Here is a 15,767-nt window from a genome sequence, read left to right as displayed (position 1 = left end):
TGAAAGATGTAGTTTTATCGCTGAATAGCCATATAATAACATGAAAATCTACTGTAGAATTTAACTTTTAAAAGATGGTTAAGAATAAGTAGATCTATAAACAACTAAAATCTTGAAAATAAACAATCCTCTATGTATAATATTTTTAAAATTTTAAATTCTTATTTATTAATAGTTATATTTATCGATGTTAAAACAATATATTAAAAAAATTTCTAGCGTCGAAATAAATTTTTGAGATACACCTCACGTATTACTCTTTTAAAGAATATGAATGATGCCTAGCATAAACCTTTTTTTTTCCCTTATGGAAATCCTCAAATGCTCTCTCTAAAATTTTGCTTAAATAAACTTTTTCCCTCTCTAAAAATCCTCTCTCTCTCTACCCTTGTTCCACTCTCTCTCTCTCTCTCTCTCTCTCTCTCTCTCTCGCTGGCTTCCTCGGATGTATTATAATGAATCAGGGCATTTGAGTCATTTGGCTTGGATCCTCTCTTTTCCGCGTCTGCTCCACCAAAGTCCATTTTTTCCTTCCAAATATAAACTCTGATTTCGCAGAGAAGAAGGAGAAGCAATGGAGATGATTTCTCTACAGTACTCTTCTGATAACCCCCCTCTCTCTGTTTTAGTCGCCGCTTCAATTTCAGGTGTCCCTCTCTCTCCTGATCCTTGCCTTCCTGCTGGTTCCTCTCCTGTATTCGCCTTTGAATCCGGGTAAGTAGTTTGAATCTGTAAGTTTTGAATTGATTTTATGGTTTTTTTTAATCGATTTTACGGTTTCTCCAATGTTTTTTTTCTTTGTTTGGGTTCACTGTGTTGAGTTGTGGAACACTAGAAGTTTCTTAAATCTGGTTAACGTTTGATTTAGGTCATGTTTTAGAACAAATTTTATAGTTTTAGTTTCAGGTTGGAGTTATATATTTGCTTGCTTGAAGGATTCAGTGATACTGGGCTATTTTTTGTAAATGTATTTGTGCATTACTTCTCATGCATCTATAGGTGAGAAACAATTTGTGAAAAAAAAGTGTGAAAAAACAGGTGTGAAACATATTATAAAGTTCTTTTCCCTGATGATTAATGATGACATTGAGAGTTTTTGTTTTAAAGAGTTAACTGTTAATGATGAAATTGAGAGTTATTTTCATGTCAGTTTGACGATCTCACTGTTGTTCTATGTTTTAACCATAACAAATTTATAACACCTTCCTTTATGTAGAATCAATAATTGAATTGCTCTCTTTCTCTCTCCCCGTTTCTCTCTCTTTCTCCCTTTTCTTTTCTTTTGGAATTTTTTTGCTTCTTGCTGGAATTTGTGGAAATTGATTGGATGAATTACTTACAAACAAAAATGAAACGAAATTTTTAAATTATATCGATTTAAAGAGTGTAGTGCAAAACAAATTACTGAGTGAGTGCCTAGGAAGAAAAAACTGATAAAGGAAAAAATATGGTTTCATCTCCGACGACAGCTGGAATGTAATATCTGGAATCAGTGCTGGACTCTAAGATTTCACCCCAACTCTGGCTCCATGTCTCGGCACAAGTAAAAGAGCCTTTCAAATTGACTAGCAGAAGAACCATTATTGGACATGTTCACTTTTTACTTTTGTAGTTGATGAAATAGTATAAGCCCAATGGCTCAGATTCAATCCGGCCGATCTGATGGTCCGGACTATATTTCGGTAATATAATTTTAATATTTTTATATAAATCCAAATAATATGAAATTTGGAGAATCAATTCTTCTCATCAAGGTGCACTTAATAAAAATATTTTAAAAAAAAATTGTATAAAATAAATTGATCAAAATACTCCTAAAACTTTTCAAGGGTATTTTGATCAATTTATTTTATGTGAGTTATTTTTTTGATATTTTTATTAGATTCCATTATTTTTGAAGAATATACACTCCAAATTTCAAGAGATATAGATTTGTAGAAAAAAAAATTAAAATTCAATTACGACATACAACCGTGATCATTGGATCGACCCAGATTCAATATAAGCTATTGGGCTTACACTGTTCTGTCAGCCCTTGGGCTGACGGCCTTAGCTAGCCTACAAAACTCAAAGAATATATGGTATAGATGCTAAGGCTCATCCAAGTTACAACTTAAAACGGAGTTGGCATCTTGCACCAAGCTATGACACTCTCACAACCACCCAATTTCAAATTTGACAGACAATAGTAGTGTGACCTATTTGTACAAAAAGTAAATGGTCTCTTTCTATACTTTTCCTTTATATATTTTCTATGTTTTATTATGGGTAGTTCTGAACTTCTATATTCTTTTTTCTAATATATTTTGGCCTGCATTTTTCTTATTTGTATGCTATCATAGAGAATACTTTAGTTGTTGGAGACATCCAACATAACTAAATTTTTGTATTGTGCTGATTATTTCACCAGATTGAAATTGCATGGGACCGCTGTGCTTTTGCGTTTTGTTGGGCGAGCAGGGAGCCTTCCCAAATTTTATGAACGTGATGCATTTGAATCTGGACAGGTGCTTCTTCACATCTTGTACTTTTCTTTGATTTTTTTAAGGTTAATCTCTAAGTTCTATTTTGATGCGTGCATCTTTACAGCTGGGTCTACTCTGTTTCATTTTAGTGTTTTTGAAGAATTAATGCATTTAACTGAAATGCTCAAGGAGACCAAGTACTAACAGGTTTTAATTATAAAAGTTGGCATTCAGATTGATGAATGGCTCGAATATGCACCTACCCTTTCGTCTGGGGCTGAATTTGAGGTAGCATCTAGCTACATCGATGTGTTCCTCTCCCTCCGTACATTCTTGGTGGGTCACATTCTATCCATCGCCGACATTGCAATCTGGTCTGGCCTTGCAGGTAACTCTGGACTATTTTAGACATTCTTTTTGGGTGAGTAACTATTTTAGACATTTATGCATGTAATATTGCATATGTTTTCATTGAAATGGTTATCATATTTTACTGTTTCTGACATATTCAGGTTTTATTTTTCTAAGTTAAGTTTAGGTAGACGTATCAGGATATCATCCTTGTCAACTTCTGGAATGAATTGGTGAAATGCTTCTAATTTTCTTAGCAGCAGCCACCTTTTTATCTAGTTTTGCAGTGTACTTTGTGCTCTTCTAATTGCAAATCTCACTTTTGCAGGCACTGGACAAAGATGGGAAAGTTTGAGGAAATCAAATAAATATCCAAATCTCGTAAGGTGGTTTAATTCGTTAGCGATGGAATACCCTGCACTTCTAAACGAGGTTACAGAGAAATTTGTGGGTAAAAGAGGAGTAGGCAAGCCTCGAGCTATGAAACCAAAGGAAAGAGATGAGAGCTTGTCAAAAGGAGAGAGTAATGAGAAGGAAAAGGCTAGTGGTACAACGTTTGAAGTTGACCTGCCTCATGCCGAAGTAGGAAAAGTATGCCTTCGGTTCGCTCCAGAGCCAAGTGGGTACCTTCATATCGGGCATGCCAAGGCTGCACTTTTGAACAGGTATTTTGCCGAGCGATACAAAGGCAGGTTAATTGTGCGTTTTGATGATACAAATCCTTCAAAAGAAAGTAATGAGTTTGTAGAGAATTTATTGATTGATATAGCAAGTTTGGGTATCAAATGGGACGCTATCACTTACACATCTAGCTACTTTGATGAATTAATGGGGATGGCTAAAAAATTGATTGAAGAGGGGAAAGCCTATGTTGATGATACCCCACGAGAGCAAATGCAGAAAGAGAGAATGGATGGAATTGAATCAAAGTGTAGAAATAATAGTGTTGAACAGAATCTGGCATTATGGAAAGACATGATTGGTGGAACTGAGAGGGGCCTTCAATGTTGTGTTCGTGGAAAACTTGATATGCAAGCCTTGAATAAGACTCTTAGGGATCCTGTTTACTATCGATGCAACCCGGTCGCCCATCATCGTGTTGGTTCAAACTATAAGGTCTACCCAACTTATGACTTTGCATGCCCATATGTCGATAGCATTGAGGGGATAACAAATGCTCTTCGAGCAAGCGAGTATCATGATAGGAATGAGCAGTACCATAGGATTTTGGATGATATGAATTTGCGACAGGTGCACATATACGAATTCAGCCGGTTGAATCTTGTGTACACTCTCTTGAGCAAGCGTAAACTTAAATGGTTTGTAGAGAGTGGGAAAGTCGAGGGATGGGATGATCCTCGTTTCCCAACTGTGCAGGGAATAATACGTAGAGGGCTGATGGTGGATGCATTAGTGCAGTTTATTCTCTCACAGGTAAGAGCTGTTATGAAATATAAGCTCACTCACTCACTGAAAGTGCTGACTTTTCTATGTTCGTTTTTGAATTTTTTTTATTATACCCTTAATGTGAATTTCTCCTCTCTATTATTTTGTTCTTTTTCAACGATACATTGAATGAGTTAGTCCATATTCCAAGTCAGCAAATCATTATGGATTCTGTTATCTCACAAATGCAGGATTCAATGCTTGATGTAGGAAGTTGGCTAGTGGAGCCTTCCTTGTGTCTGTTTATATTTGAATTGTTTCCATGGATGGCTAGTCCAGATCACAATGGCAGCTCCCCATAAACAAGTTTTGTAACATCTCCGATTTATAGAATGGTTTGCTTTGTTTTTTCTATCGGTTTCAGTTATTGTAGTCTTTTTGCCTTTTTGTGACAAACCATTCAATATGATCCCATTTTATGTGAGGCAACAAAAATTCAACACACATGCACACATTTCCATAAAGAGTTATGTTTGATTGCCTTTGTTTTTACTTTGTTGTTTCAGGGGGCATCTAAGAATCTCAATCTCATGGAATGGGACAAGCTGTGGACCATCAACAAGAAAATCATTGACCCAGTATGCCCAAGGCATACCGCTGTCCTTGAGGAAGGACGAGTAACACTGGTTCTCTCTGATGGGCCAAGGACCCCGTTTGTGCAAATCGTACCTAGGCATAAGAAATATGATGGTGCAGGGAAAAAAGCCACCACTTACATGAAGAGGATTTTGATTGATGGTGCTGATGCATCTGCTATTTCAGAAGGGGAGGAGGTAACATTAATGGATTGGGGAAATGCCATAATCAAAGAAATTCAGAAGGATGAAAATGGGAATATTACACTTTTAACTGGAGTTCTTCACCTAGAAGGGTCTGTTAAAACAACAAAATTGAAGCTCACATGGTTGCCTGAAACACCTGAGTTGGTCAGTCTTTCGTTAGTTGAGCTGGACTACCTCATCACGAAAAAGAAGGTATGCACTAAATACCTTATTAAGGCCCAAAGTCTTTCACTTCTGGTTGTTTTTCTTTAAATTATGTATGCCCTGGTTTGGAACCTTGTATTAATTGTTTTATCCCTAGTTTAAAAGTAATGATGATTCTGGTCGAAATATTGGTTTGGACCCTTTCTGTCACAAAGATGCATGTTGGGGCTAACACATATGTATCGCCAGTTATGCTCATAGGTTTGGTTCAGTTCAAATGGAGTTTGGTAGGGCAGTGTGTGGGTTCCTTTCGTGTAAATCTGCTCATCTGAGTTCCAATTATGGGACATTATGTTTATTACTAAGAGATAATAGCAGCTGCTTTTTTGTGGATTTAGAACATTTTTCTTTCTTTAATAAGATTGATGGCACAGAATTCAAGCTGAAAGTGAAAGTTTTGCTTTTCATTTTCGACAAAATTGTGGTAAAACCAGTGATGGGTCATAAATTTTTGTCACTTACGAGTCGGTCATAAAGCAGAATTGTGCCCATTTCTGTAGCAACTGTCAAGTGATTTAATGAATTTTATCTAAAAACTGTCAAGTGATGCAATAATTTCTTCTGTTGTATTTTGTTAATCTGATTGAAATCTTCTTTTGGCATGGCACAGCTTGATGAAGATGAAGATTTTCTCGACGCTCTTAACCCTTGCACGAAGTGGGAGTTACCAGCCCTTGGTGATTCAAACATGCGCAACCTTAAACGTGGTGAGATATTGCAGCTGGAAAGGAAAGGTTATTACAGGTGTGATGTCCCTTTCCTTAAACCCTCAAAGCCCATGGTTCTAATTGCAATACCTGATGGTAGGCAGCAACCAGTACCAAGGCGGCCCTGCTAAATTTCTCACTTTTGTTTAGGGTTTCTCTTCTTTTCTTCAACATGTTCCATTAAAAGTTCGAAAACATTTGACCCGGGAATGTCTATATGATGGTTAAATTGAGGGGCATCTTTTTTTATTGTGGTTAGTTTTATAGTGGTGAGCTTGTAACAAGATATGTTGTTTGGTTATTTTGAGGAATTGGTGGTCTCGCTTTCACCGCAGAGCACTTGTTTTTGTTGAATGAGAGGTTCTTGGAGGTCACACACGACTTGATGATAACATTGGGTTGATTTTTTTTGTTTTATTTTTGCAAAACCCTATGTTTCATTGGGGCAGTTTTAATGGCAATGGAATAACAAGGGATGTTGAAGTATAAGATTATTTGATGTCTGAATTGAAGTGGCCCCGAATTTGATTTGGTTGGAGTGAAATATTGGAGGCCATGTCTTTCCTGGTGTTTCCTTCTCCAAAAGAATGCATGGTTAAACTTTATCAGATTTGTTCTTAAGGGATGTATTTTAACAAGTTTCCAAATCTTGATTAGTTTCGAAGGAAAATGGGGAAAAGAAAAACAAACCGAAGAATTGGAAATACCTAGCATATTTCGAGGTCTTTGATTATTCTAAGAAAAAGGAGAATTGACATTCGCAAATTCCTGACTCATATTTTTTTTTTTTGGTAGTTTAGTGGTAGGAGTCGAACTTGAGATGCAGTGTTGCTAATCACTAATCCGATTCCTAGTCTCTGGCTCGTTATTGATCGACAGTGTAGACTTTGGGGCGTATTTAAATCTCTCTTCCCCCCTCCCCTCCTCCTCCTCCTCCTCCTCCTCCTCGAGTCTTGGCACTGATGCAATGAAACACACAGTGTGCCAGATTGCATCCCAACCATATGTTGTCGACACCGAGTAAGATGGACCTTTTTCCCTTAAGTACTGTCAATACTACTTAAGCCGAGAAACGGTCCCTCTTAGCTCTTGGTTGTACTCTCTCTCTCAAGGTATTTAGTTTTTTTGTGTTTTTAGGCTGTTTAATTAAGTACAAATATTTTAATTTTCTGGTTGGGCAGTTTGGAGTTGGGTTCCGACAATGGAGGCAATATGGGAATAAAAGTAAAAAACCCGATAGTGTAGAACATCACCATCCCAAAATATGGGCCCTTTTAAATCTGAAAATTGTTTTAGGCCCATCTATAAATTTCCCTTTTATTCAAATTGGAACCATTGTTGGTTTTTTTTTTACTATTTATTAGGATTGTCAAGGCATAAATGGCTTTGATTTTATAATGGGAGAAGTTTATATAGGGCCGAGCCGAGGCTTTAAACAATAAAATTAGAACCCACTTCAAAATTTTCACTAGAAGAGATTGTTTTAATGTCCAAATATCATCAAATTGATCATCTCGGCATCAAGATGTATGGACATGAGAAGAAAATCGATTTGAAGTTTTGGAAATAATGCATCTTGTAATGCATTTTGAACCGTAAATTTTTAAATTTTTCAAGTTTTCATAGAAATGCTCGATCTACACTATTTTAAAAGTTAATTTTATAATTAAAGATAAAAATATATTTTAAGACGATCACAAAGATTTCCAATATTGAAACCACATTTCTTGACACTATTTTGAAAGTGAACTCCAATTTGATTGTTAAGAGCCTCGGCTCTATAGAAACTATACCTTTTTATAATAGATATAGTCAGATTCGTTTTTGAAAAAGGAAAAAGTTGAAAATGTTTATACAAGGTTGCAACTTTAAAATGTAGAATTAAAGATGCACCTCAAAAATCCACCGTTTGAATGTTGAACAACCCTTTAATTAATCATCTTGATATCCAGATGTATTAATATGAAAAGAGAAAAATATTTTTAGTCTGCAAAATAGTGTATCTTGCAACACATTATCTGGATTGTTCATTTTCAAGATTTTCATGTGGATATAGATCTACTCGATTTGAACTATTTTTAGAGTTTAAAATTTTATGATTAGAGATGAAAATAGATTCTCAAGCCATCTTAAAAAAAATTTATATCAAAATTACATTTATGATAAAAATTTAGAGGTGCGCTTTAATTGATTTGTCAAAGGTTGCAACATTACACAAATCACACCCGAAAAGAAAATTAGTGTGGCAAGGTTTTAAACCCCATTTTTCACAAGTATAAAATATGTGAGAAGTGATATAAACCCTCAAATTACTGATATTTAACCATATGTGAACCCATTTAACCTTTAAATTCCAATAAAAACACTTCAAAGTTTTCTTAAATTAATTGAACAAATCATCATAAAACGGTCACATTATCATTTGTGCTGCCATCAAATTACTTATCTTTTTATTAGAAACGAAGAATCAAACTAATGGAAGAAGTAGAACGGAATCAAAATATACACCTGGGGTATTTGATTTCTATTGGAAATAGCGTCTTCCAATAGTGTAGCACTTCCCTATTTGATAATGGGGGAAGTGCTATACCAAGTGTATACTTCGATATAAGGTTAAAAAGTGGATAACTCAAGTTTTTTAGATGACTATAGAACTCACGATATCCACTTTTTTGAAAGACACGGTTTTCAAAACCGTTTGTTCTACAGATCAAGCATGCCCTAAGGAGACCATCATATGCAAGTAATGAGTTCCCCATTGTCAATCACCTAAGATATATCCTTTTTTCACTCTTCAAACTTCACAAATATCTTGAGCCATACCTCCAGGAATGAGCTTGAAAAGCCTTGGAAAACATAAAAATATAGACAGGAAAATACCCCATATAACTACAACCTCCAAAGTTGAAGCTCAACTAGCAAAACAAGAGGATTATCCATGACTAGTAAATTGAATATTAGTAAGGCTGTGAAGATCTGCACCACAACTTTCATATAAAATACCGAGTGCTAAATCAGTTTTTGAGCAAGGGGAAATTTCATCATTTGCCAAGAGAAAAAGAAAAACAAGGAAAGCATAGCCATGTATTGGGCTAACACCATATTGGGCCTTCACAACAAATGCTTGTATTCCCTATACAAGTACCCCTTGATTGATAGGTAATATTGGTTAATATTGAACAATGAAAGTACCATGCCTAAACAATGACTTGCAACAGAGGGCTTGTACAGATTAGCTCCAACAATTCCACAAGAGCTTAACAAAAATAAGTTTGAAGCACCTACAAACACCAACCAATGGTGTCATCTCCCAAACCTCTCAAGCCGCCTTTGCCTCAACTCTTCAAGAGAAGGTTCCCTATTCCGACGTACTGGGCCTTGCCCTGTACTCACCTGTCCACCATCTCTCAGCATGTCACACATTGCGCACCTATTCAAAACGCTCGAGTTGTCAAAAGTACAAACTGAGCACCTCCAAACTTGCCCAGTTCTTGAACCTGACCCCTGCTCTCCTCCACCAACTCTTCCCCTACCAAAAGTTTGCCCCTGACGTCTACGAAAATAATCTCGAACATGCTTCACAGGCCAACCCAATATGTCAATTACCCTACGCAACATTATTGACATAGGGTCCCTTCTAGTGCCTGAACCCCTTAATCTAAGGTACAAAATCCCCGCTAGTATTCCCCCCAAATGTCCTAGAAATGAGACACCAGGCACAAAGAGTTGGATGAGAACGAGTTCAACCCACGCTGCATGGCGAGCAGGGACTACAAGGCCATGGACATAGGCAAAATCTTCTGATCGTGCATTTAAGACCACTTTCATGGCGAACAGGACACCAGAGAAGCCAACTGCATATTCATTGTAGTAAGAGGTTTCATAGTCAAAGAAGACGTCGAGGAGTTTTGCAAGGAGGAGTGTGATGCCTTGTGACATTCCCAAGAGGGAGGCAATCATGACTGCAAAATCAGTGCTCCCCATGGCCAGCTCAAGCTGAACCCCCTTCCATAAGAGAGACATCATGTTGTATACGAGGTGGGATTCACCCATGTGATAGAAGGCAGAGAGGACGAAACGCTTGATGTCTCGGTTCTGTGACAAATAAAAGATGGCCATGTGGGTTTTAAAGAATTTATGAGGTGAATCTATAGAGATAGTAATAAAAACAAGAACTCTGAAATAAAAATCGGACATTTTGTATTCATATTTTTATTGTCGTGCATAATCTGTAGGACATGTTATATAATAAGAAACTTTAGGCACCTCTCTCTCTCTCTAGCACACACACATGCGCATGTCGTGTGAAAAAACACACACTAAAATGCACGCACGCACACACAAGTATTCACTGTAGTATGCGCAAGGATATGGAGTTCTTCCACCAGCATAGGGATACAATGCTCCCATTTTCCCCCAAGCTATTATGCCTTATCCAATAAAAGAACTGGCTTCAAGATATCAATTCCTTGACTCGGTCTCGGGACTTGACCCCTTGCTGAGCCAAGTAGCTCCGGTGTATCTGTGTCAACTTGCCTGAGCCGAAAAAGAGGGTGAAAAACAATCTGAAAAATAGAAAAATACTAAAAATTCAACAAAAAAAATAAATCAGAAAATGTTATAAAAAACAAGGAATAAGAAAAGCCTTTGATGTTATTGGCTTGACAAAAAAAAAAAAAATCAGAAAAAAGAAAAATTAGAAAAAGCGAAATAAATCATAAAATTAAAAAGTACATACAAATGAGTTATAAATCAACAATAAATGATTCAGTAAAAAAAAATCAATTTTATTAAATTTCAAGTCCGATCCCCCCATCATTGTGCATGGTGCATCAATGGCTCAAATCCTTCTCAAAGCTTCCTCACAAAACCCCAACCGAAACTCCCAAAGTAGTTTTGAGTTTCACGTTCAGATTAAGGAGATCTGAGCTCTTGAAAAAATTGGTGAAAATTTTCAAATTCTGATTTTTTTTGTGTTTTTGTTTAAAACAAGCCTATGGTTAGATAAAGAATACAAAAATAGGCTGAGGAATCAATTCCATTGAAGAATGACCATTGAGTGCAGACATAAAAACTTGGCCGGATTTTTCAATCTAAAAGATCTATCAAATCACTTGCTTTTTCTTAAATCTAATGTTTATAATAGATAGATGAGGCTAAAATCATACCAAGGACTCAATTTCACCACAAATCGCTAACCCTAGGGCTCAAAAAGAAAGGATTTCTGCCCCCTTTTCTAACTGAGACTTGTACAGTACTCAGGAGAGTATTGTAGCGACTTGCCAGAGTGCTGTACAAACTTGGGCGAGTCATAGCAAGTTTGTACAGTAAGGCGAGTTTGTACAGTGTTCGACCAAGTACCGTACAAGATACATATATATAGCCTATTGCGGGTCCGGCAGCTTGCCAAGCCCGCGTAACTTGCATGTGTCTGAGACAGCATGGATAAGATTTCAAAACAAACAATTCTCATCATGAGAATCTTATCATCTACATGTCAACAAACTTTGGCTATTTATAATAAAAAGTTGATCAAAAGCACCTTCATACTGTCTTTACATGCATAACTTTGGGAAAAATACCATCATTATTTTCCTACAAAAATGTTGATCAGCTTGTGTCAGATATTCAGAGAAATTTGCAAATTTAAATCACAAAGTCAATATCGCTCTAGAAGAAGACATCATAATATAAACATCATGCACGGGTACTTTTTACACAAAGGAGCAAAGTATGACAGTCAAACTGTAATAGCACATAGGATGGTATCACACTTCTAGATTTCTATGTATCCTTGTGCGGGGACCATGCTAATCTTCCCTGCATTTTTCCAACTTTATCAGATGTCTCCAAAGAGACTTAAATATTTTGTGGTGAGTGTGGGTGAAGTAGATCCTGAGCAGACTTTGATGTCATTTCCAGCTTTGAAATAGGAAAGAGAGGTGTTGACTCAGACGGACAAAGTGGCCCTAAGATTGAAATATTCATATTATTAAAGAAAGAACCAGGGAAATGAGTTGAAATCCATAACCTCAGTATCCAAGAAGCTCTCTTATGATACGAAAACATAGTGTCCAATCCAGGGTCCAGGTTATCGAAAATAGTGAAAACCCCAACATCAAATGAGGGGGGATAATGGGCAATCTCAAGTTATTGGGAAGGTGAAGCCAAAGCATATACTATGCTCATCTCACACACAGATCAATGAAGCGTGAAAACTATTCACGAACTCAAAATTCTTTTCTTTCAGATATAGATCTGACCCTAAAAGTTAAAGATGCGTATGGCAATTTATTCCATGCCCTCCAACTCAATCTCTCACAGCTAATATATATTTTTTTTAGGGAAATTATAGAATGAGACCATGTACCTTTGATACAAGGTGGTCACATTAATCTTGACCATTGGATGTGAAATTGGGTGGCTACAATTATTCCATTGACCAAACTCACACTTCAAAACAAAATTCTCGAACTTTGTGACACATCCAAAAATTTCACATCAAATGGTTTTAAGCAATTGGGACCACCTTGTCTCAAAGGTAAATGGTCCCATTGTATGCAATCCCTTTTTTTTAATCAAGCAACTGTGAGCCATTTTAAGCCTTCAAGAAAATTATGACAAACAAATTTCAGGATTATTACTACAAGCTTTTGAAATACCTTAATCTTGTCCACAGTTATATTATACAAGCATAATATCATAACCAGTTACCTCCCATTCTCAATAAGAACAATGGAGATGAACCATAGTTCTGAATCACCACCTTCCCCAAGGTAATGCAGAGAAAAGGGCAGTAGGAAGATTGAGTCATGACTCATGAAGATTAAGAAACTCCCACGAGATAATCAATGGTAAATTAGGAGACACAGGGAACAAATGTAGAACAAAATGTGTGGAAATGTCAGATAAACACAAATGAAACATGAGCTGAAGGCATAAAGGATGTATTCTGTTATCTCCATTTTCTTTACTTCACTTCATTAAAGAATTGTAGCAGCACTACACTAAAAAATTGTTCCACATCAAGAATTAAGCTAAATATATTGCCAATATTAAAGTCAATTTTAATAAAGTGAGAAAAATAAAACTCAAACAGAAAAAACAGAGCAAGAAAATAAGAAAAAAAAGAATAATTATTTCTCGACATACCCCAAATCATTATTGATAACCTATGTTCAACAAATTCACATTATTGAACCATACAACATGCACCCGAAAAAAGAAAACAAAGGCACAAAGTAAAGGAACAGATCAAAACCTATCCAATTATTATCCAGAATTGCAATAACCAGTAGCTCATCCATTTGAGAACAAACAAATAATATCACACGAAAAGCAATTCTGGGGTATAGAATTTTGGACTCACCTTGACAGTGAGATGAGGGTTGAACCATACTTGATCAATGGTCGGGAGGATGGAGTCTAGAGGACCAGGCCTAAGATAAATCAAGGTATTGGTGAGAAGAAGACCAGCAGTTACAGGAGGCTTCCTCTCAAGCCTGTAATACTCATTCACTACGTGCAAGGCTAGCAGGGGAAGCATTCCCCTGGGAACCCTTCTCCCTGGCCTGTTCATTTCCTCTTCTTATAGAGAGAGGTTCACAGGAGGATGTGGGTTTTGGCTCAGTTCAAAAACCCAGCCGAATTGAAGTTTAGGGGTCTTGCAGAGAGGGAGATTATGGAGCACACGGATGGGGATTTAGGTTTGAGAGACAGAGGAAGGCGTGTTATCGCTACCGGACGTTGCTTCGTTGATGTGTTTGAATCAGTGCTTTAAAAAGCTGGTTATTTGTGTGGAATTAGTCAGGAAACGGTATTTGCCGTGGTATGGGTCCCGGTATTATTTCCCCTTAGAATTCCCTTATATATTATTTTTCTTTTTTAAGTTTATTTAATTTTTTAATAAAAATAAAAGTTTATATAAAGTTGCAACCTTAAAATGTAGAATCACTTATGCACCTCAAAAATATATTAAAAATATTGTTTTAATGTTGAATAAACCCTCTAATCGATCATCTCGATGATCAACATTGAGATGTATGAATATGAAAGAAAAAAAGTTTTTAAGTCCCTAAAAGAGTGCATCTTGCAACACATTACTAGACCGTCAATTTTCAAGATTTTCATATATTTATAAGTCTACTTGATTTTAACCACTTTTAGAATTTAAAATTTTCTAATTAGATATGAAAATAGATTTTAAGACAATACTAAAAAAAAAATTTATAACAAAATTACATGATAAAATTTTATGGTGCACCTTAATTGGATTGTTTAAGGTTGCATCTTTATGGAAGCAGCACCCTTCTATAAATCTCTATCCCTTTAGTATCTACTTTAATTATTTATTTTATTTGTTATTTAATAATTTTTTAGGTGACCGATCCAAACTGATATGCATTGTTAGTCCGGTGCACGAACATGGACCTGAGGGTAAACGGTTCGCATTACTAATTCAAGTTTTGAAACACCGATTTAAATTTTTTAGTCTCAAAACAATATTAGTGAGTCAGATCATTCACCTACAATATGTGTTGGGTCGTTGGATTGTCGTGAATCGGTGATTCAGAAAATATTAAACAAATAGGTAAATTAAAATAAAGTTATATGGGGTGGAGATTTAAGGGACCTAATAAAACATCACATAAATATTAGAAAAAATATAAAAGTACAAATTTGTATTGGGTTATTGAATCGCCGATCTAGTTCGGCATCAATCGGTGATCTAAAAAATATTAAACAAATAAGTAAAATGAAATAAAAATTGAAATAAAGTTATTTGGGATGGAGATTTAAGGAGATCTATATAAAAGAGGTGTTTACGGGTGGAGCGGGAGTGTTTAGGGAGAACCATCAAATAAATACTAAAAATAAATAAAATTGATAGGGCTACAACCCTTATCAAAATAAATAAAGCATCACCTCAAAACTCATTAAAAATTGCCGTTGGTGTCAAAAAAAACCTTTAAATTGCTATTGATGGGAATCAATGAACTAGTTATTGGATGAGATGAGCCTAGGATTTATAAAAACAAAGAAAAGCCTCACTTTAAATCCTCGTCAGAAAAGCAGTTGAACCTCAGAATTTTCATGATGGCTCTAAAATCAATTTTCAACACCAATTATAAAATTTGAAGCTAAAAAAATAATACAAGTCTTGCAGATTTATGAACACTTATTTTTAGGGTGAAATAGACACTTTAGATAAGATATTATAATATACACTATTATTAAAGTTTGAGATTTAAAACACTCACTTAAAACTTCAAGGTAATAAATGAAGAAAAGAGGAAAAAGAAATAAGAGAGCGAAAGAGATGTTGGCTTGGAGTTGGAGGCTGCTTTTTTTTTTTTGGGTCCGACAGATGTTATGGCTTGGACATGGTGAGAAAAAAGTATGTGTAGGGTAGGAATATGTAATTTGCTTAAGGCACAAGGTATTCCACTAATCTATTTCCCACTATCTTCTCATGAAATCTTTTCCATTTAAGTCCGCGTGCTCTAAATTCCAACACCCACGAATCTAGTTCTTGCATATGGAAGGCTTAGTTTTAGGGCGAAATAGACTCGTCTAGATAATTTGTTACAATATATATTTTTAAAATTTTAAATTTTAAATTTTTTCATGATGCTCAAGTGGAGATGATTAATGTAAAGGTTTTTCAAAAGTGAAGCTTTATTTATTTTGATAGGGTATATATATATATATATATATGAAGAAACTTTTATAAAGACCAAGTTTTATGAAAATAAAATAAAACCTCTCCTCAAATCTTCATCCAAATACTTTGTGCAAAGAAGATCTACTAA

The 15,767-nt window shown here is 35.7% G+C and overlaps 2 protein-coding genes and 1 non-coding gene across 3 annotated transcripts; 1 reads left to right on the top strand and 2 right to left on the bottom strand.

Annotated features, from left to right (window-relative positions):
• The first annotated feature begins 498 nt into the window (after positions 1-498).
• Positions 499-6,329, top strand: LOC18430190 (glutamate--tRNA ligase, cytoplasmic). Its single transcript, XM_006840349.4, has 6 exons — positions 499-714; positions 2,411-2,507; positions 2,700-2,853; positions 3,145-4,250; positions 4,769-5,236; positions 5,859-6,329. The coding sequence occupies exons 1-6, from the start codon at positions 575-577 to the stop codon at positions 6,084-6,086; spliced, it is 2,193 nt and encodes a 730-aa protein (XP_006840412.1). The 5' UTR covers positions 499-574; the 3' UTR covers positions 6,087-6,329.
• Positions 6,330-8,973: 2,644 nt separating this feature from the next.
• RBL14 (RHOMBOID-like protein 14) lies at positions 8,974-13,797 on the bottom strand. Its single transcript, XM_006840350.4, has 2 exons — positions 13,325-13,797; positions 8,974-10,050 (listed from the first exon to the last, which is right to left on the bottom strand). The coding sequence occupies exons 1-2, from the start codon at positions 13,532-13,534 to the stop codon at positions 9,259-9,261; spliced, it is 1,002 nt and encodes a 333-aa protein (XP_006840413.1). The 5' UTR covers positions 13,535-13,797; the 3' UTR covers positions 8,974-9,258.
• On the bottom strand, positions 11,715-11,814 carry LOC148783445 (U6 spliceosomal RNA). The gene has a single exon (XR_016050760.1). It is a non-coding gene; the product is annotated as a U6 spliceosomal RNA (small nuclear RNA).
• Positions 13,798-15,767: the final 1,970 nt, after the last annotated feature.

This window comes from Amborella trichopoda, chromosome 2 (genome assembly GCF_054954075.1).
Source record: "Amborella trichopoda isolate Santa Cruz 75 chromosome 2, AtrichopodaSantaCruz75HAP2 v2.0, whole genome shotgun sequence".
NCBI lineage: Eukaryota > Viridiplantae > Streptophyta > Magnoliopsida > Amborellales > Amborellaceae > Amborella > Amborella trichopoda.
Note: the sequence above shows the minus strand (reverse complement) of the source record. Positions and strands in the feature narration are given on the sequence as shown.

Excerpts from the sequence above, each read along its gene's own strand:
- LOC18430190 (XM_006840349.4), top strand. The coding sequence starts at position 575 with ATGGAGATGATTTCTCTACAGTACTCTTCTGATAACCCCCCTCTCTCT. Across the intron at positions 2,508-2,699 it reads ATGCATTTGAATCTGGACAG|ATTGATGAATGGCTCGAATA; the intron begins GTGCTTCTTCAC and ends GTTGGCATTCAG. Across the intron at positions 2,854-3,144 it reads AATCTGGTCTGGCCTTGCAG|GCACTGGACAAAGATGGGAA; the intron begins GTAACTCTGGAC and ends TCACTTTTGCAG.
- RBL14 (XM_006840350.4), bottom strand. The coding sequence starts at position 13,534 with ATGAACAGGCCAGGGAGAAGGGTTCCCAGGGGAATGCTTCCCCTGCTA. Across the intron at positions 10,051-13,324 it reads ACCCTCATCTCACTGTCAAG|AACCGAGACATCAAGCGTTT; the intron begins GTGAGTCCAAAA and ends TATTTGTCACAG.